This window comes from Tetrao urogallus, assembly GCF_951394365.1.
Source record: "Tetrao urogallus genome assembly, chromosome: Z".
NCBI lineage: Eukaryota > Metazoa > Chordata > Aves > Galliformes > Phasianidae > Tetrao > Tetrao urogallus.
The window spans coordinates 26,113,302-26,133,576 of record NC_136816.1 but is presented as its reverse complement, the minus strand read 5'-3'; the positions used below and the strand labels follow the sequence as shown (position 1 = coordinate 26,133,576).

At 35.7% G+C, this 20,275-nt stretch overlaps 1 protein-coding gene across 1 annotated transcript in view; it reads left to right on the top strand.

Annotated features, from left to right (window-relative positions):
• MAN2A1 (mannosidase alpha class 2A member 1) overlaps window positions 1–20,275 on the top strand; it is a gene marked incomplete at both ends in the record, with an annotated part of 112,034 nt that overhangs the window by 22,119 nt on the left and 69,640 nt on the right. The window contains 4 exons of the mRNA XM_079548795.1: window positions 7,978–8,149; window positions 9,685–9,812; window positions 12,453–12,626; window positions 14,598–14,784. Of these exons, the coding sequence (XP_079404921.1) occupies window positions 7,978–8,149; window positions 9,685–9,812; window positions 12,453–12,626; window positions 14,598–14,784 (661 nt within the window). The remainder of the gene's footprint in view (window positions 1–7,977; window positions 8,150–9,684; window positions 9,813–12,452; window positions 12,627–14,597; window positions 14,785–20,275) is intronic.

The window sequence follows — 20,275 nt, the reverse complement described above, 5'->3', positions numbered from 1 at the left end:
GATCACAGCCTTCCAGAGAACTGCAACCATCCATCTACATAGTCCAGCCTTTGAATCTGTATCTCCCTAACTTAAAGAGAAGTTGCAGATCCATGTCAAAGGTCTTGTGAAAGCCGAGGTAGGTGACATCCATTGCTTTTCCTTTGTCTACCAGGGCTGTTGCTCTATCATAGAAGGCCACCAGATCGATCAGGCATGAGCTCCCCTTTAGTGAAGCTAAGTTTGGCTGTCTTGGATGAGCTCCTTGTCTCACATGTGAGTTAATATAGTGTCCAGGGGGATCTGCTCGTAATAAGAATCATTGGCTTATATTATCCCAGGTCTTCCTTTCTCCTTTTCTTAAAAATGGGAGCGATGCTCCTCTTTTTCCAGTACCAAGGACTTCATCTGACAGTCGTGGCTTTTCAAATGTGATGGAGAGTGGCTTGGCAACCACATCAGCCAGCTACTCCAGGAACCTGGGATGCGTGTCGTTAGTTTGTACATGTCTAGCCTCATGAGGTGGACTTAGACTTCCTCTAGTCTTACATTGAGGAATTTTGCCCCCGTGGCTCCTGCCTAGAGGTTGAGTGATGTGAGAGGTGTGAGAAGCGTGATCACAATGCAGATTGTGGCAAAGAACTTGCTGAAGAAAAGAACTACATGTCGGCTGAAGCCAGTTCTCCCCTCTCATTTATCAGAGGGTACACTCTCCTTTGCCTTGCCTCATATGACTGATCTATCTAAAGAATTCTTTCTTGTTTTCACATCCCATGCCTGCTGAAAAAGCCCAATCAAATGGGGAACGCTTGCACTCGTGACATCCCCATCAGGCCTTTGCAGGACTTTGGCATTCTGGAGTTCTTCACCATCAAGGATGTGGGCAGCTCTGTTACTCTGCAGAAGATCTATCTGGGTGCATGTGTTCACCCAGTGTAGTGGCCCCTCTGTCTGGGTTTCCTCCTCACACTGACTGTGGTGGCAGCTGGTCACCATGTTTGCTTCAATAGTGTGTTGTACCCTGCTGCTCTCAGAATTGAGATGGCGGGCTGTCTGGTGGCTTGCCTGGGCAAAGCATTGAGCAAAAGGCTGCACTAGACCCTACTGTTGTGCTGTGCCTGCGGCACAGTGTCACTGTGCTCCTGGTTGCTAGGGCTGCCTTTATACCTGTGGGTGTGTTATGCTGCTGCTCCTGGCCCCTCCCACACCTTCTTAGCCAGGTTAGGTGCTCCTCACAGCTGTGGGTGGTGCTATCTCTGCCCTAGGGTCTCCACAGTTTGTCACAGTGTGATCCCACATTCCACTGTACAGTGTATCTGCACTGGAGCTGGTGGCATTGGAGAATCTGTCCTGCCTCTTTTCATCAGGCAAGCAACTGTTGTAGATTTTCACAGCCAACAACTTTTTGTTGCCTGATGACCACTGACACTGGGTGTCAGTCTCAGTTTCAGCTGGGATGGAATTTTTTTCTTCAGAGTTATCTGAGATGCTGCTGTTTTTTTGGTTCTAGGAGAAAAAAACTGTTGGTTACACATTGGTGTTTGTAGCTAAGCAGTGCTGTACAAAGCCAAGGCTATTTGCAGTGAAGGGCTCAAGAAGTGGTGAGGGAACAGAATTAGGGCAGCTGACTTAAAGGGATATTCCATACCATATGACATAAAGCAGGAGTTTTGAAGGAGGTGGGACTGCATCTTGCTCTTTTTCACTGCTCAGAAGGCTAGTTGGGCACTGTTTGGGGGATGGTTAGTAATTGCTTGTGCATCATTTGTTATATACGTTTATGTATATGTGTGTGTATATGTATATACATAGTCACAATTATTATCCTTTTCTTTGTCTGAGTACATATTTTTTTTTCAACCCATGAATTCTGCGTTTTTCTTTGTCATGTTTGGATTGTTTGTTGTCTGTGGAGAAAGAAAACAAACGAGAGAGAAGCAAAAACATTTTTGAGTTGCCTGTATTACTAAAATTCTAGGACAGACTTTGCCAGAGTTGGTCCTGCCAGCCCCTTTCCTTGACTAATTTCTTGTGTTGTCATTTACAAAACTTTCTTATCCTGAAAGTATGCTTGCAGTATGTCTGTCATTTCTTTAATTTTACATCTGAATGGTGATGTCTTTTGGTGTGCCTGCAAGTTCAGTTTAATGAAGTTTTATCTGATTCCGCCCTGCCTTCTCCAGCAGTGCTCTGGCCTACATCCAAACACAGAAGCGTTGGTCATAATGAATTTCGCTTCTGAGATGGATTTTTACCAGCAGTCAGTTGTTTATTTTGGAGGAAGTCAGTCGTTAAATCTATAAGGTACTTGTTCTGCCAGCTCTGAAAGAAGTCCTCCGTATGGTTGCCTCTTATATAATAACATTTGAGTAATTCTGTGAAGTTACGAGACCTGTCTCTTTTTTCTTTTGTGATTTTTTTTTTTTCCTACATAGGGCATCCCTGAGGACCTGTTCAATATCTTGGCTGACATTGGAGATAACTTTCACCTTTCATCTTACTGGTGTCTTGTTTTGGCTAATACCTTTAATATTAGTATCTAAGTGACACATTTCTTTAATACAAAATCTGTACTTAGGAAACCAAGAAATCATCATTTCCTTGTGCTTACAATCTAAATGTTTTCAATCGCAGTCAGATTTCTTTACTGATATCAAATAGCGTTAAACTGAGATACAGTACCTGTATGTGTAGTCCCTTCCATCACTATAGCTGTGATTGTGGGATGCTGATTATTGTTTGCTTTAGGTAGAGTATTATCACAGGAAATCTCCAGGCTTTTGGTAACAGCACTTTAGTAGAATTGTCTTCAGTATGAAAATGCTTACTAATAAGCACTTGAAATAGAGAAAATTTATCTACAACAGTGATGTAAAATCTCCTGTATTTTGTATTTACGTATCAGACAATGGTTACATGATTCCTTTTCCCCAGAGAATTAAAGGAAAATGCCTTCAGGTGAAAAAGCTTTAAGATACGACGGACCTACACTGTAAAAGTAAACATGAAAAATATTTACCAATAGATAGGATGGGTTGGTAAAGATGTAACTAGAAGCCTATACTGTATTTTCTTATCTGAGAGTACGTTAGCTTTTCACGTAACCAGTTACATCTTTGAAATCTGTAGCTGAAAAGCAAAGAAACTGCCCTGAAGCAGAATCCTTAAGGAAAGAAAAGGTAGCTTTCAGTTCTGAGCTCTGTTTTTAGGAGTGACACTTGGTCTGATGCTCTGAAAGACTTTGTATTGTTAGATTCTGATAAATTTGCCTTGCCTTCTCCCATGAGAACACAACCAGGACCTTCAAAGTTAGATTTCTGTGATTCTTCCTTCAATAGTAATATATGCGTTAATTATTGGGAAAATAGGTATGAGAATGAGTACCTCTCATGCCTTGGATGAATTGTGGATGTAATTGTGTTTCAGCTACTGGCAATCAGTGAAGATCAGAGCAGCTTGCTAACATGAAGTCAAAAGACTTCAAAGATAACTGACCAGCCCCTGTAGCATTTATTGCTGTATTGACCGTGATCTTGATGATGTTTTTTTCAGTTAGTTATTATAGAATTGAGACTTGTGAACTTTGTAATACATATGTGTGCATATGTTTCAGATTGTAAGACTGTGAAATGGAAAGTTTACTGATCAACGTGTTCATGTTGTCTTCAATAGGAAGCTTTAAAATACAATAATTTCTGTTCATTTAGACATTAATAAACGGCCACAATGTTAAACAGGGAACTGTCTATGGGGATTATGAAAAGATCATACAGTACAAACTAAATGGTGAAGACTTAATATTTCTCTGTGGAGGAGGATGAAGTCTAGGAATAGAAACAGAATTTGCAGAGCTAGGTGTTTATTTGATTTGTTTTGTGATGTTCTGAACTACAGGAAACTCAGTTTTTATTACTGGTTTCTCAGTATTTCTGTGGTTGCATGTTGGATGGTAGGTTGCTTTTAGGTAAAGAGGTTTTCTTTTCATTTTTATGTCAGGACAGTTCCACTGAAAATTGACAGTACTGTTACAGAGAGCATGCTTTTGATTAATGATCAGTATAATTTTTCGTCCCATCTTAGGCACAAGGGCAGCAGATTTGTTATGCACACAGCAGAAATATGCCTTGGTTGTGTAAGCCAAACACATTATTCTCTCTATACTTTTTTTAAGTACCTCATATTTCATGACAGATTTTGCTTTTGGTAATCAAATAAGTTGTTAGTTATGATTATGAAAGTAGTGTGTAGCAAGTATGGAATAATTCTTGGAATTTATTGAAGAAAAATCTTTTACAAGATGAAGAATGGTACTGGAAAATAAGAATACTCTTTTACCATTTTAGTATAAGGATTTCTCCTCCTGAACAGTATTACTAGGGAGAATAACTTTGGGTCAAGTTCATGCTCTGCTTATGTTCTGAATTACCATAAATGTTGCAGGTAGCTTTCTGTCATGTTGTGGTTTATACTATGCCAAACAGAATAATGAGAATTAATCTTAAGACTGCTTTAGCTTTTTCAGTTAACTTTACCTCAAAGACAACATACTTCATCAAGTTTCCTTTCCCATTCTTAGCCAAGGAGTTATTCGTGGTTATTGCAGAGGCACTTTTTATGTGAAATTAGCATTGAGGTCTTTGTCACGAACTTTTTTTTTTTTTTTAATAGCAAAGCAATAAACTTGTTTACTTTCTTTAGTTAGTTTTGACATGAATGATATGAGATCTCTGAATAAAACAATTGATGCATAGACTTTAAGGACTTTTGTTTTTAATTACTGGATCAGCAAGCTTTTGGATTTTTTGTTTCTAGTATTTGTGTTATTACTGACTGTTCCTGTGTATGATTAGTTAAGCACATGCACCATTTTTGAACTTTTTTTGAATGTCAGTTGCGTTGACTATGGGGCATGACTCTTGGGTTCTGTCAACCAGGAAAAAATGTGTGAATGTTAGGAAAAATGGAGATAGAGGAAGTGAAACCCCAAACAGCTAGATTATAATTTGTGGTAAGTGAGGAAAGCTGAATTTTTTTCACTTAAGTGGACAAATCCGAGTGAGGCAATCCAAGGTGTAGCAGTACACCCTCTATTCCTATGTCATACACTTGCAGAAAAGGAAAGTAACTGGCAAAGCCCTAAATAGTTGTGAAGTCAAGAGTAGATAAGAAAATTAAAGACAATATTTTTTTCTTATTTACAATTTTATTTTGAGGAAGATCACACTGTGAGTTTAAATTGAGAATTGTGACTGCTGATGTAACTGTTTAATTTTGGCAATTGTAGCTTTAAGCTGCTTCACTCTTTCCAAAGTATTTGATTTTTTTGTGTGTATGTGATCCAAATACACTGGTAAACCTTTCAACTTAGGAATAAACACTTAGCTTATTTGTAAGCAAAGTATGAACTGGAATTGTACTAAAATCTTAAGTAATGTTAGGGACTGAGACGTGAATTAATATTTAAGGTGATAGTAGCATATAGGTAGCAATTGCAAGAGAATTTATTTATTATTCTCTTCAACTTCTGATACTTAGGTAGAATGTTTACAGCTCCATGCAAAGTTGGACAGTCTCCATAAGTAAGGGGCTTAAGAGCTACCTATTTAGAACTGAATGTATCAAGTTCAGGTTACCAGATGTACAGTAATGACATGTCAGGTGATGTTCTGATGGCTTGCAACTAATTGTGTGAGCACTTAAATTTTTCCTAAGACTTCCTCAAGATTCAGAGTGCTAATTCTGCCTCTGTAGCTTAGCTGAAAATATATTAAAAACAAGTCTCCAACAATTTTTTTTTCCTACATTAAAATGTAATTTTATGTCATTTGCTTTATTTGTCCTTGTCATTCTTTATGTTGGTTTATTATTGAGATTTCCTATGATGTTTAAGACAACCAACTCAGTGTATGCTCCCTTTTATTTCCGCAAAGTAGTCAAGTAACAAAAGCATGCTAAAATGGCTTATGATGATGACGTATTTCTGCATATGAAGAACATAAAATGATCTGAATGGTTTCACCTCATTCTGCATGAGATCTGTGCTAATGCGAGAACATTATCCCTTGCAGAAGAAACTCCTAGTAAGAAGTTGTGAATTTGTAGCCTGCTACATGGAATTCATTTGATGCAAGTATCAATAAAGTATTTATTTGGTTTGTTAAAAGCTAAATTGGAAAAGATTATTTATCATGTAGCCACAATTCTTTGAGTAAAAGCTTCTGTAACCAATTACTGGTTGAAATAGATTGTGATTTTTTGCCAAATTCTTTGGCAGCATTTTGATTAAAACCAGCATAAAACTAAAATAAGCTCAGCTTGTTCTCTGCTTTTTTTTTTTGCTTTTTTTTTTTTTCAGCCATTGTGTAATTGTAATTTACTGTCAGCTTTTTGTATTAAGCTTTCCATACCTTTGAGGAAAAGTATATTTCACATCTGGATGGAAAGCTCTCAAATTAACTTTCTCAACAAAATGTAGTCTTCTCCTTTAAATTGTTTATACGGAGAAACATAGATGTGGAGATTCTTCTAGATACAAAGCATCCTGTTTGTTTGTTTCTTTGTTGGTGTTTTATTTTAAAGATATTGAACTAGCTCTTTTCCTCAGGAGTGTTATAATTTTCTTTTCAAGGTAGAAAACTGAAGTTTTTCTTCCTAAGATTGATGCCATCTACCTATTATCGTGAATATAAAGCAGAATAGAATCTGAATATTGATTTAGAATTGTTGTAGTAACAAAAATAGAGTTTATAATTATACTGAAATCTTTTGCATTTATCCAACAGTTTTGAAACAGTATTAACTAATTCCAGAACAGCTTAATGCTTATTGTTGGCATTGTTGTATGTAGTAGTGACTTCACAGAACAAAAACCAAGGGAAACCTGATAATCAGCGTGAAATCATTAGGGTCAGATTTATCTGGATGAAGTCCTCACATCTCATGGAAACTTCCACAAAATCTTAAAATGTAGGTGCCATAGGGATGGTTTGCAGTATCACTTGTGTTTTCTTCTGTACTTACTGTGTATTACTGAAGCTCAGCTACCAAGTCCCTTTTGGCAGCACATGCATTCATGACAAGAACTGTTATGAAGAGTAGGAGTATTCTGCTCGTGTGTTAAGTAGGCAGTTTTATCTCCCCCCTCCCCCCATGCAATTATGGAAAGAAGACAAATCTTCCAAGTTTTGTAGTGAAAGATGAATGTACTTTCTCATATAAGGTATTAGGTAAGGACTTTCATGGAAGGCTATGCAGTGTGAAGCCTGAATGCATGGTTAATTAGATATGCATCACTGAATTGATACATTTTAACAGTCATTGCTGATAGACATCTGGTAAATGATGCTGGAGTTGTGCAGCAGGGCTTTGTGCTGCTTAGTTGCTTCCATTTTACTTCTTTACACCTGAGGCTGTGCAATACCAGTAATCTCTATTCATTTTCTCTTTAAGGTCCATGTATAATGTGTTGCTAGTAATTTTGCTATGTAAGATTTTTAGATAAATAAGAAATTCAAGGACAGTTATGGGGATATGTATGATGGAGTAAGTCACAAGCTGGGAAGACACCAGTTAACATATAGTCTTCTGTTGAGAGAGATGAGGAAACATAATGGAAATCATCAAGGGATATGAATTTGCAGATATCTACATCTTTCTTTCATTTCTTCATTTCTGCTTAAATTACTTTTTTTAAAAAATACATAAGTTAAAAATTTGCATATTCTCAGCTGATGGAGGTAGAATACCTAATAATCTGCATGTTTAATACAAGAAAATAAAACAGCTGAACTTTGTAAAAAACGAAGAATTCCCCTCCAAAAACAAAACAAGAAAAAAAACATGAAGCCAACAAAAAGCCCTCAGAATTTAGCACTACAAACTAACTACAGCATGTAAAATTCAGCTCAAGTTTTTGCAGGGAGTGGGAATAAGATAGATCACTAAGACTTTTGAAAGTAACTTAAGTTTTACTTTTTTTTTTTTTTTTTTTAAACTTAGGTTGGCTGAAGACTTTTGATGATTACTTCAGAGATCAGACACAGCATATCTTAAATAACATGGTTATTAAACTGCAAGAAGACAACCGAAGGAAATTTATTTGGTCTGAAATTTCTTACTTTTCAAAATGGTGGGATGGAATAGATAGCCAGAGAAGGGATGCTGTTAAAAGGTTTGAATACTTTTGCTACTTCTTACGTTCCATATTGCATGTTTTGATACTTCATGTGTAATTGACTACATTGTAAACTTTATATTTCATGTTCATTCTACTTCACATTCATTCTACTTGTGATGCAGAATTACTACAGCAAGTGCACTACTCAAGTACTGACTTTTTGTTTACTGTTTCCCAGTTAAAAATTACAACTGTTATGAGAAATGTGATATGATTCTCTGAGAAATAGAGCTTCATTACTGACTTACTGAAAAATTGTCTAAAAGTTTCCATGTCCAATCTTGAAGATATCATTCAAATTGTTATTAAATTGTGATTGTAAGCCTAACTTCTTTACGAAGTTCTTTCATGGTAGTGATTTATGTATATATTTTTTCCTTCAGTTACACACTTACAACACTGCTGTGAAATGACGTTGTTCCTTGTTAAATGCATTTTTAATACACATGGCACTTCAATTGTACAACCTTACTCCTCTAATTTATTTTTAAAATCACAAGTTGAAATATAATACAAAAGTAAATGATTTGCATAGGCACTGAAGTGAGAAGATGTGCTTTGCTTCAAGTCTGGATCCAACTCTCGATAGCTCACCTCTGAGATGCTCTTCTGCTCACACTCCTCCTTCAGGATGCATAGAGTGCAGTATACTTCAGGGTTATGAAAGCCTCACAACTGCAGAGTTTATGCAAACATGAAAATCTTGAAAATGACATGTAAATAATTTTTAAAAATATTTTTCTAATGCATGAATATATGCATGAGTTCGTTTTTGAGATTGAAGAAATACATTGGAACACTGTAAGAGGCAAATGTTAAGGAACTATGTGCTTTCTTCAAGGAAACTAGATATTAGTTTAAACTGCTGCAACAGTTAGGGAAACTGCACTGGTAACTTTTTGCTGTATGAATTACCATACTTTTATTGGTATTATCTGTATTAGATTATTTTAACACTTACACTCTAGTATACAATAGTAAGACTAAATTATAGCGACAATCTGATGCTGGAAGCATCATTCTATTATTGACATCTTTATAGGGAAACTGGATCATCTTGTGTTTCAGGAATGCAATTTAATGAGTGAGCTATTCTGGAGCCTTTATATACATAATAAACTTTGAAGGTTTATTTAAGCTTTCTAAAACAATAAAAAGAACAAAGCATGGGAGACATTAGTAGCGCTTTAATTGTGGCATCTCACTCAATTGACCTCTAGCACCATGACATGTACACTATTTCATTTTTGTAATGTATGCATGAAATATGTGAAATTATTTCCTGACTTGAAAAGAAAAAAGCTGTAGTAGAGCTGTAACTATTGTTGTACAGAGACATTAAGAAATATAGAGTTCATATATTCATTTGTTCACTGTTTGATTAAAAACAGTATAGTCCAGTGATGGAAGTAGCATGATTCAGATTTTGTCATTGTGTCCCTTATAAATAACTATTGGATATTCAGAAATGGATTTTAAAAGTGTATTTCTAGATGCAAGGTTTTGATCACAGTTTACATAATTTTCAGGTTAATAAAAGATGGGCAGTTTGAAATAGTAACAGGAGGATGGGTAATGCCTGATGAAGCTTCTTCTCATTACTTCACTTTAATTGACCAACTGATAGAAGGACATCAATGGCTAGAACGGAACTTGGGTATGTACACTGAACTAAAAGTTAACTGCACTAATACAACTTTCTAAGAAATATGTCTAAAAAATAAGAGGCTTTGCTTGCTCTGCTTCCCAGAAATATTAAATCAGATCTTTGTAGTGAAAACCATAAGACTGACTCTAATATTTGTAACTGCAGTTTGCAGATAAACAAACAAACAAAAAAACTTCCTAGATGAAGTGTACTTAAATTATGTTCTATCCTGACATGTTTTACTGGTCTTAGGAAGTGGGACTTTGGAAAATGATGACAGGTTTTCACATTCTTTGAAAATTATTATTCTGTGTGTTTGGGTCTATTCTGTAGTCAGTATATTAATTGGACTTCTGTGTAAGATAATTAAAAATAATCTTAGAGTAATTGTAAAACCTGAATTTACTCTAATATTAAAATTGTTTGCATTAAAAAAAGTAAACAAATAAAGACAACACGTTAACTTTCAAAACTTTAAGGAATTATTGGAGTAAGGTATTTTTGGCTTACTTCCATAAGAAGAGATAACCTCTTCTACAGGGGAATTATTTATTTAGTGATTTTATTGATAGTTTAACATTATCCTATTTAATTAAATTATTTTGAAAAGTTGTTATACTATTATCTAATCATAGAATGGCTTGGTTTGGAAGGGACCTCAAAGATCATCTAGTTCCAGCCCGCCTTGCTGTGGGCAGGATAGAATCATAGAGTCATAGAATCGCAAGGTTGGAAACGACCTGCAAGATCATCTGGTCCAACCACCCTCCCATTCCTATTAGTACCACAAGCACTAAACCACATCTCATAGCTCCTCATCCAGGCGCCTCTTGAACGCTGCCGGGGACGGCAACTCCACCACCTCCCTGGGCAGCCATTCCAGTGCCTGACCATCCTATGAGAGAAAAAGTTTCTCCTAATGTCCAACCTAAACCTCCTCTGGTACAACTTCTGGCTGTTTCCTCGGGTCCTACTATTTGCCTGGGAGAAGAGGCCAGACCCTTTTACATCACAGCCTCCCTTCAGGAAGTTGTAGAGTGCAGTGAGGTCTCCCCTGAGCCTCCTCTTCTCCACACTGAACAAGCCCAGCTCCCTCAGCCTCTCCTCATAAGATTTGTGCTCCAGACCCCTCACCAGTTTCGTTGCCCTTCTCTGGACACGCTCCAGGGCCTCAATGTCTTTCTTGCAGTGAGGAGCCCAAAACTGAACACAGTACTCGAGGTGCGACCTCACCAGTGCTGAGTACAGGGGATGATCACCTCCCTGCTCCTGCTGGCCACACTATTTCTAATGCAGGCCAGGATGCCGTTGGCCCTCTTGGCCACCTGGGCACACTGTTGGCTCGTGTTCAGCCGAGCATCAACCAACACCCCCAGGTCCCTTTCCTCTTCGCAGTCATCCAGCCACTCATCCCCAAGCCTATAGCGCTGCATGGCCAAGCCTATAGCGCTGCATGATGTTCAACCACATGATCAGCCTGCCCAGGAATGCATCATGCTTGGCTTTGGACACCTCCAGGGCTGGTGGCATCCATAACTTTTCTGGGCAGCCTGTGTAAATGCCTTGCCATATTCAAAGAACTTCTTCCTAGCATCAAACCTTAAACTCCTTTTTTTTTTCTTCAGTTTGAATCTGTGCCCCATGTCTTATCTCTATTTACTTGTGAAAGAAGTTGGTCCCCCTCCTACCTCTGAGCTCCTTTCAAGTATTGGAAGATAACAACAAGATCTTCCTGGAGCCTTTTCTTTTCCCACTGAAACAATCCCAACTTCCTCAACCTTTCTGCTTAGTAGAGATGTTCCAGCCCTCTGATCGTCTTCATGCACCCCCCTCCCACCCCTGCCTCACAGCATTGTCAGATCCAGCTTGAAAGACCAGGAAGGAATAGTAGTTTCCTGGCTTTATCATACCTGGTCTGTTCTTTTTGATGTCTCAAATGCAGGCCCCTGGTAGACAGCAAACCACTGTTTTTGTTTTTGTTTTTAGTTTTTTGATTTTTTTTTTTTTAATGAGAAGGTAAAAAGAAAAAATGTATTGAAAGGAGCCACACTGAAGAATTATTTAAACAAGAGGTGGATACAACTTCTTTATTTGCTAGTATGAAATTAAATTAAAAGGCAATAGTAACCACTATTATTCTGATGTTTGCCAGCCTAGTAAATTAATTCAGTTTTGAAAGAAAAAAAGTCCCAAAGCAAATGTAGATTAAAATTATTTAAATTACACTGACTGAAAATTAAACAAGTCACATCATGTTTTCATCTGTTTTCATCAGTTCATTTTCTTTCAACATTTCTTTCCAATTGTAACATCTGGAAATGACTTAAATGAGAAGGAAGTTTAATTATGTTTCCATGTAAAGCTGTTTGAGACAAAATGAAAATAGTGCCACAACATAGGGTACTAATCTCAGTTTTTTTTTAATGCAGTTAGACAGACAGGCTTGCCTCTAGGATATTTGATTTTTTTCAGAAGTAATTATCTGTTTTAATTCTAGATATTTAATTTCAAGGTGTGTTCTATAGGAGGCTTAGTACTCAGCTGTGTATTTTATTTTATTTTCTCTAATGTTCTGTATTTAATGGTCTGATTTGAACTACATTGGTACATCTTTCTTTCGTCCACTTTAACTTTTTACCTTGTCAACAGGAGTAAAACCGAAGTCTGGTTGGGCAGTTGATCCCTTTGGGCATTCACCAACAATGGCCTATCTTCTGAAACGCGCAGGATTTTCAAAAATGCTTATACAGAGAGTTCATTACTCAGTTAAAAAATATTTTGCAACTCAGAAGACACTAGAATTCTTTTGGAGACAGAACTGGGGTATGTGTTTTTCCTTTCTGTCAATGTGTATATTTTGTTTATACAGGGACAATGTGGAGATGACTTGAATAAATACTCTGAAAAATCTTTACAGGCAGGTTGTTTGGAGTAGTTAGTCTAGTTTAAAAAAAATTGAAGTTCCATTAAAAAAGCAATAGACTATTAATTTTATTTGAGGATACCTTTTGCAACTAAAAGGAAAAGTGAATACCTGAACGTTAGGGAAGGGATTAAAATATGAAAGCTGCGCTTTTTCTGTCGGTCATCATATCATACTGTTTCTTTACTTTTGAATGTGTTTTTATTTCATTTTCCTTCTCCCATGTCTTTTACACAAGGAGGAGAAAAGTGTTTCATGTTCTTTTTAATGTTTTTTTTCCTATTTCCCACTTAAAAACTTTAAACAAAAATTCATTTTAATTTCAACTATAGAAAAAAAGTACACTTTACTTTTAGAATAAATGTAATTGCTTTCTTATAAATTACATGTTATACAGTTTGAAAGGTTTCATAATTAATGTGGTCATTATATCTTAGAAAACTGATATGTGTTTAAATGAATGTGCTTTTCCATATGAATCTTTTGTGGTGCTTAATATACTGTTCCAAGTCCTTATAAGCTGAACGGTGAAGATATGCAATCAAGTTTACTTTCTGCTTTTTTAAAATAAACTGATACGTCACTATTTTGTCAGTACAGAGCATAACAAGTTTGTTTTATACTTGCTATTGAAAGGTAGTGACGCTTTTGAAGTTTTATGGTATCTGTGTGTTGTTAATCAGAAATTGCAGTGAGAAAGGTGCTCAAGGAAGGCAATCTGCTATGCAAGAAAACTTCTCCTGAGGAAGACATAAAACTGTGAAATAATCTTTTAGAAACAATTCGGAGTTTTTTTTTATTTTAATGTTGGTATATGCCACTCATTTAATAGATGACTTAACTGACCTGCCCGTTTAAAATGATGGCATGCGTAAGTCACGTGTATGCTAATGGTGTAGTGTTTGGATTTCAGAAGAAGGCTTTTCAAAAGAGATCGCAGATCAAAGTTCAAAGCATGCTCATCTGACATAATGTGAAGATGTAGTACCTGAGATGAAGATAACAGCTGTAGTTGAAAAGTAAATACATATATTAGTGGATAATTGCCTTTTAAGGCAATATACAGGTTCCTTGGTACATCAGCAGCATTCATAAAATGCTTAAAATGCGTATTGAAGTAAACAGCATTTGGAAGTTTTACCACATGAGCAAATTTAGGGTTCATTTAAGATCTGAAAGAACTTAAGGTTTTTTTTTTTCAAATTAAATTTTGGAATACCTTCTTTTGAGAAGGACAAAGTTTGTATACAGCTCTAGTTTTAGTGGGACAAACTTTAAAGAATGGACTGACTAATTGGAAAATTTAAGAATTCACAAGTCCTTACGTAGAAGTATATGCACTTCTATTTACAAGTACCTAAAATGTATTTTAAAAGTCTGTGGAATCATACTGGTAATGTAATGAAGTCACGTGTTCCAGAAATCCAGATACTGTTAAAGCTCATCAACTCAGATGTGCTGAAGAGAGTAACACCATATTTATTTATTTATTCTGAGGGAGGCTCTTGCATCATTTTATTTATTTTTGCGTAGTTTCTTCTTTTTGTTTGCTTGAAGTGCAAAAATATTTTTGTTCACTTCTCTAATTCTGGAAGTAGTCAGCTTCGTGTGAGTGGGAAAAATCCCTAACATTTTCTTCATATATTTCCAAACCACTCATGCTTTGTTGGGATTCCAGTTGTGTTGGATCCATTTTTAGCCTTTATTATTATATCAAGCGTACATAGAAAACTTTCTGCTCTACATAGAATTTAGATACGGATATTCAAAGCAAGAAATTGTCTTGGTCTTGGATTGAGATAGTGGAACTGATTTCGTTCTGGCAAATTAAGAATTTATAGTAAAGGTATGCTCTATTTATTTAATTGCAGATTTGGGATCCAGTACAGATATCCTTTGCCATATGATGCCTTTCTATAGCTATGATATTCCTCATACTTGTGGTCCAGATCCAAAAATCTGCTGCCAGTTTGATTTCAAACGTCTTCCTGGCGGAAGAGTAAGCTGTCCATGGAGAGTTCCGCCTGAAGCCATTCACTCTGGAAACATTCAACACAGGTACAATTTTTTCATATTCTGAGGAAAATAACTTCAAAACCAGACAGAAGCACTGGTCTAAGATCACAACTATGATTAGCTTGGTGAGTTTATGTAGCTCTTAAGTTAAATATGTAGTGGGAAAATAATACCTAGTGTTTGCTCTTAAGTTCAAAGTGTAGTAGACAGTGAAGTTTGAGAATAGATGATAATTAAGGAAGACGCATTTCATTTTTCTTTTCCATTTCTTGTCATGTGAGTTTACAAGTTTTATAAGCTCTGGTAAATCCTGGTTGTAGGCATGCTAAATTTTTTTGGTTTTCCTGTTCACTTGGGCCTTGCTGACAATGAACTGCGGTACATCCACTTAAACTTGTATGTATTTGATAATGAAACAAGAAAAGAAAAAAAAGTTCAAATGTGACTCTTTCAGAATGTCACTTCAGTTTATCTCACTGTTTCAAATACTTGCCCCATTCTCTGCTCACACTTCACTGTAGTTCTGAACTCCTCAGGAATCCAAGCTGTTAAGTTGTTGCAGTTTATTGTTCTGTTTTCTGAGAATTTTTTTAAACATTTTTTCTTTCTTTTTTTTTTTTTTTTTTTTTGATACTTAATAACTTTGAAAAAGTTTTATGTTGATAGCAGGAACTATAAAAATAATCTTGAATTGAATCAACTTTTCTGATGGTTGTTCTTTTTTGAATGAAAGTTCTTTCCCTTCCACTATTTACCTTTTTTACTTCATTTTCGTAAATACAGGTCAGAATTCTCAACTAATTTGATGCATCTAAGGATCTGTATTTGGTCAGGACTGTACTGTCAGTATCACTGGGCATTCACTGGTACAGCTCTGAAGTATCAGTATTATGCAAGTTGAAGTATGTAAGTGACTTTTGGGTGTCAGTGGGTTTTAGCTCCTTCAGTATCAGAATAATAGTTTGTGGTTCTAGTTGCAGAAATTCTTTGAAACTTTCTAAAGTATATTTGCAGAACAGAAGAAGCTACGTCATAGAGGTAGTACTGCGTGTATTTATCAGATATCTTTATTGTTCTTTATTTTGTGTTTCTTTATTGTGTTTATTTTGTGTAGTTTTAACCACTTTAATGTGGGCCAAAACCATACTTCATAAGTTTTTTATAGTATTTAAGCAAGCTTATCCTATAGAAAATGTGGAACATTGTTAGAGAGTTTATCTTAAGGGAAATGGAATCCAAGTCCACATTTAGGAAATTCTGATAAGTATGTGCTGAATAACTGATGAAAGCAGCATGGAGAAAGAGGTTTCCTGATTTCTGACAGTAAATTTGTGTAACGCTATAATTAAGATTGGTCCAATTGCCCTACTTCTGTATTCATTTTGAATATTCCAATATGAAAGGGCTTTCAGTACAAAATCTAGCTAGTAGTTATGTAGCATGTGGTTCACTGTAATTTTTGTGAATTCAAGGTAGTTTGTCTCCTTCCAGTGGAAGACTTAAGGGACAGCGAGGATAGCACAGTTAAGCATTCTGTAACTGCAGTACAGTGAGATATTTTCCCATGGTATGTCCTCACAGTACTTGGCAATCTGTGGCTTAGCTTTCCTAGTGTAAATACTTTAAATGAATCTATGTTCTGCATCTTCTGTGTTCTGTTTAAAAACTGAAAATATTCAGATGCAATCCAGTTCAGAAAAAAAACTAGTTGTTTTGATACTGTTAATTAAATTTCAAAGTTTTACGTATCCATTTACTTTACTGTTTTGAAACTAAATCTGAAGATGCTAAAGTTATTTTTTCAGGAAGTCTGTTTTCTGTGGTCCCATTTACTGCCTTCAGGCCTTGTATAACAGCTGAGTACAAGAGAAGTCTATGAAGGTGTTCAAAATTATTGCAAATTGCTGAGTATGACAGCTTTAAGAATAGCAGGGTTACTTTAAAGTTTTATTCTAGGTGCTGATTACTTAAAGTGAGCTATTATCATCAGAAATGTCATTTGTAACATTAAAAAATTACATATATCACAACTGTCATGTTTTAGTACTAGAAATGATGATAGGAAAAAAGTAATCTTATTTGAAAGTAGAAAGGTGAAAGGTGATGACAGAGTAATAATTATGATAGAGTACAGATAAAATTTTCAGTTACTGAGTATTTATCATTAGTAAGGAAAAGCTCACGTGTATTTAAGTCCCTGTTATGTAAAGAAAAATCTTGATTATGTGACTCAATTTGTAGCAACAAATGTATGTACAAGTGGCAAATGGTGAAACTGACTTGTCGTCTTTGTTTTCAGAGCCTGGCTTTACGTTTGTGACACTAGAAAGAGCATAGGCATTTCCACTTCAATAGTGTAGTTTCAAATAACTCCATTAACCTACAGGAAATACTGGTTTTCTAGAAAATGCTAGCAGTATTATTCATATTTAATGAAAATTTTGGAATATTATGGAAAACAAAGTTCTCTGATTTGGCCTGTGTAACAGAAGTTTTAGAGTTCTTTATGAAGAAGAGACAGAAGAAATACAGGAGTAATTGGAAAGTCTGTGTGTCACAAGCTTTCCAAGGCACAGGTCTGTAGCACAGTCATATCTCTCATTTCTGGTTTGTTTCTTGAGTGAAAAAAGTATAGGAGATCTATACTACATGGAGCTGAATAAAGTAGTATTTGATACATTAAATTTAGAGGCTGTATTTACAGTAGTGACCTTTAATCAATGCTAGAATTGCAATTAAATTGATAAGACATTTCAAATATTCAGATAAGTTTGCTTTTGATTTCAATACTGTTACAGCTTTACAAGCATTCTAAAGAAATATTTGATTGAGAACTTAGGACTAGTAGCTGTTGGATTTATTGTTGCCCTGGAAGTTAATTGCAATTAAAGCAAGGAATGAGAGAGCCATCTAATTGAAAGCCTGTCCTTTTTAAGTTACACCTCAGAACAGCGTTGGTTATAAAGATTGTACATGCCTAGTCTTTCAATTGTACCCTCATCTATATGTTGAAGTTCTAGCTTTTGAGCAAACAACTTACACCCAAGTTAAAAGAAAATACAGCTTTTTTTTTTTTCCTCTCCTTGAATGGAAATGAATTGTTTTGTTTGAGGAAGCATAGCTTGCTTTAATGAACGTCTCTTTCCCATCTATAGATGTAGGAAAGAATTAGAACTGCAAAAATGCACACTCAGTACTCTGCAGGCACGCAAAATGGGCTTTGTTTCTCTTCCCCTGCTGCTCAGAAGCCACTTTGGTCATTCAGCTTTTTCCTCTTTTTTAATTGATGACATTGCTCAATGTGGAACTGGCAAGTAGAATTAAACTGCTTTTGTGGCACTGGTGTTTGCATTTGGTCTCAGATTCCTGATTCTTGAGTAGGGAGTACTTACCATGCATAAAGATCTCCTTCACAAATTCACCTGAATAGCAAATTGCAGATCAACCAAATAGTTTTGTTTTCTAGTTGAGATCATAGAGCAAAGAGTGAGACCCTGGTCTCACTGATGATGTTATTACTGACTTGGCTTATTAATATATTGATATGTTGAGAAATGCATTATGTGTTTTGTCAATAATTACAGGATTTTTTAACTATTTAAGAAGCCAGTAAAATGGTGCGCCTTCTATTATAATTTAGCTGTTATACATGGCTAGAAAAAGTTTATCATGACTAATCCATAATCCATTTTTATTCAGAAGGGTAGAATAAAACAAATCTCAAAGTCTACCCAATATCTTGCTGAGGGACCAGAAAGTGAAACTCTTTCTGAATCCGTTTTTTTCAGTGAAAGTATTTTTCATCTTCTGCAAGTTCTGCCTGCAGGTTTTTGGTGACTCTTTCTCACTACTTCCTGTGAGAGTGATTTAGGAAGTTATTAGAGAGCAATTTCTCCTGAAACAGAATTTTTAGTAGGAGACATACTTGACATGCTACATTAGATTTTTCATTGGTGCTTTGTAATGGAACTAGTTTGCACTGGATCCTACTGCTCTCCTAAAAATAGCTAGGTATCCTACAGATAAAAGTACTTTGAGGTAATGGCAAGTAACACTAATGAATTCTGCAGTGAATTTGGAAAACAAAAAAAAAAACAAAAAAAAAACCAGCACAAAAAAACCTACAGGAAGACGTTGAGGAGAGATACCAAAGGCAAATACACCAGTAACTTGCCTTTCCTGAAATCTTGTACTTTTCAAGAGGCTCTAAAATATTTTTCTAACAGTGTAATGAAAAAATATAGTCTGGCTTCTTATAAGGTGGAAATACCAAATTTTCTGTTATGTCAGTTGTTGTATTTGTTGTATGAGAGGGAAGACTTCACATTTAAATCAGCATCCTGTTGAATGTCATGGAAAATATTGATTAACACTTGGTAATATTGATAAATATTTGGTAATCTGAACTATAAAGTATGTTATAATAAAGACAGAGAGGGGAGGCAGAAGCAGAGTTGTTAGTTGTTTGTAGTCTCATGCTGGAAGAAATGTAGCTATTCAACTGAAGGTTTAGTGCTGATGTCTTCCATCACTATACATTCAGATGTGTTTACTCAGCAATTATAAAATTGAATAAGAAAATGAACAAACACTGACTTGTTGATCAAATATGAGTTTATGGATTTCAAAGGTGTTTCAGTTGTTACGGAAATGTTTAAATGTTTATGTTTTGAGTACAAATTCAAAATAGATGATGGCAGAACACCTGTTAAAATTCTGGGAGAAAAAGATCATTGGAATCCGGAATTAGCTGCTAATTTCAGTTTAAAACTTCATCTCATTCCTACTTCTGTTCTCTTGCGGATGTTACTATAATTTGTGCTCCCTAATAATGTTATTTCCACATCTCTAATTAAAGAGAATAAACAGCTGAAGAGTTTGATATTGATCTTCTCAATAACCCAGACTTCATACTTCGTAACTCCTAGTATTCTTAATCTGCTACTTAATGACAGAAACATGTTTGCCTTGAGAAAACACGAGAAGATGCCAAACAAGAATTTCACTGCTTTTTCTTTTTTTTTTTTTAATTGTTTGATTAGTTGATTTTGTGTGTTGGGTTTTTGTTTTTTTAAGGTTGTTACTGAGGTTAAGAAGGCTTGACTCTAATACAGGAAGGAAGGGGAATAGAGGTTTTTAATAGCGGTCTTCCAAGATAAATCTTTTTTGCAGTCCTGCTCCAGGATTAATTTATGGGCAGTTAGTCTGTCAAGGATGTGGAGGTATGAATTTAGGTGTCTGAGTGAATTACAGAACGGGATGAGAAGAGCTTGCTTATTATTTTAAATAAGGGCTGGAAAGGATCAGGATTGTTATCTAAATATAAAACAGGTAAACCTAATTTAAACTGTGAGTTCTGACACAGAAGCAAATTGATGCAGACTAACCTACAGTTTAAGATCTTGATATGCTTTTTGGAAGATTTAATTGGCACAGTGTCGGCAGTGCAGTTGGTTGAATGTGGTGCCCCAGTAGAGGGAATTGCAAATTACAAAGTGAAACAGTGCATTATGTCTTTTTTAGAGTCACTACA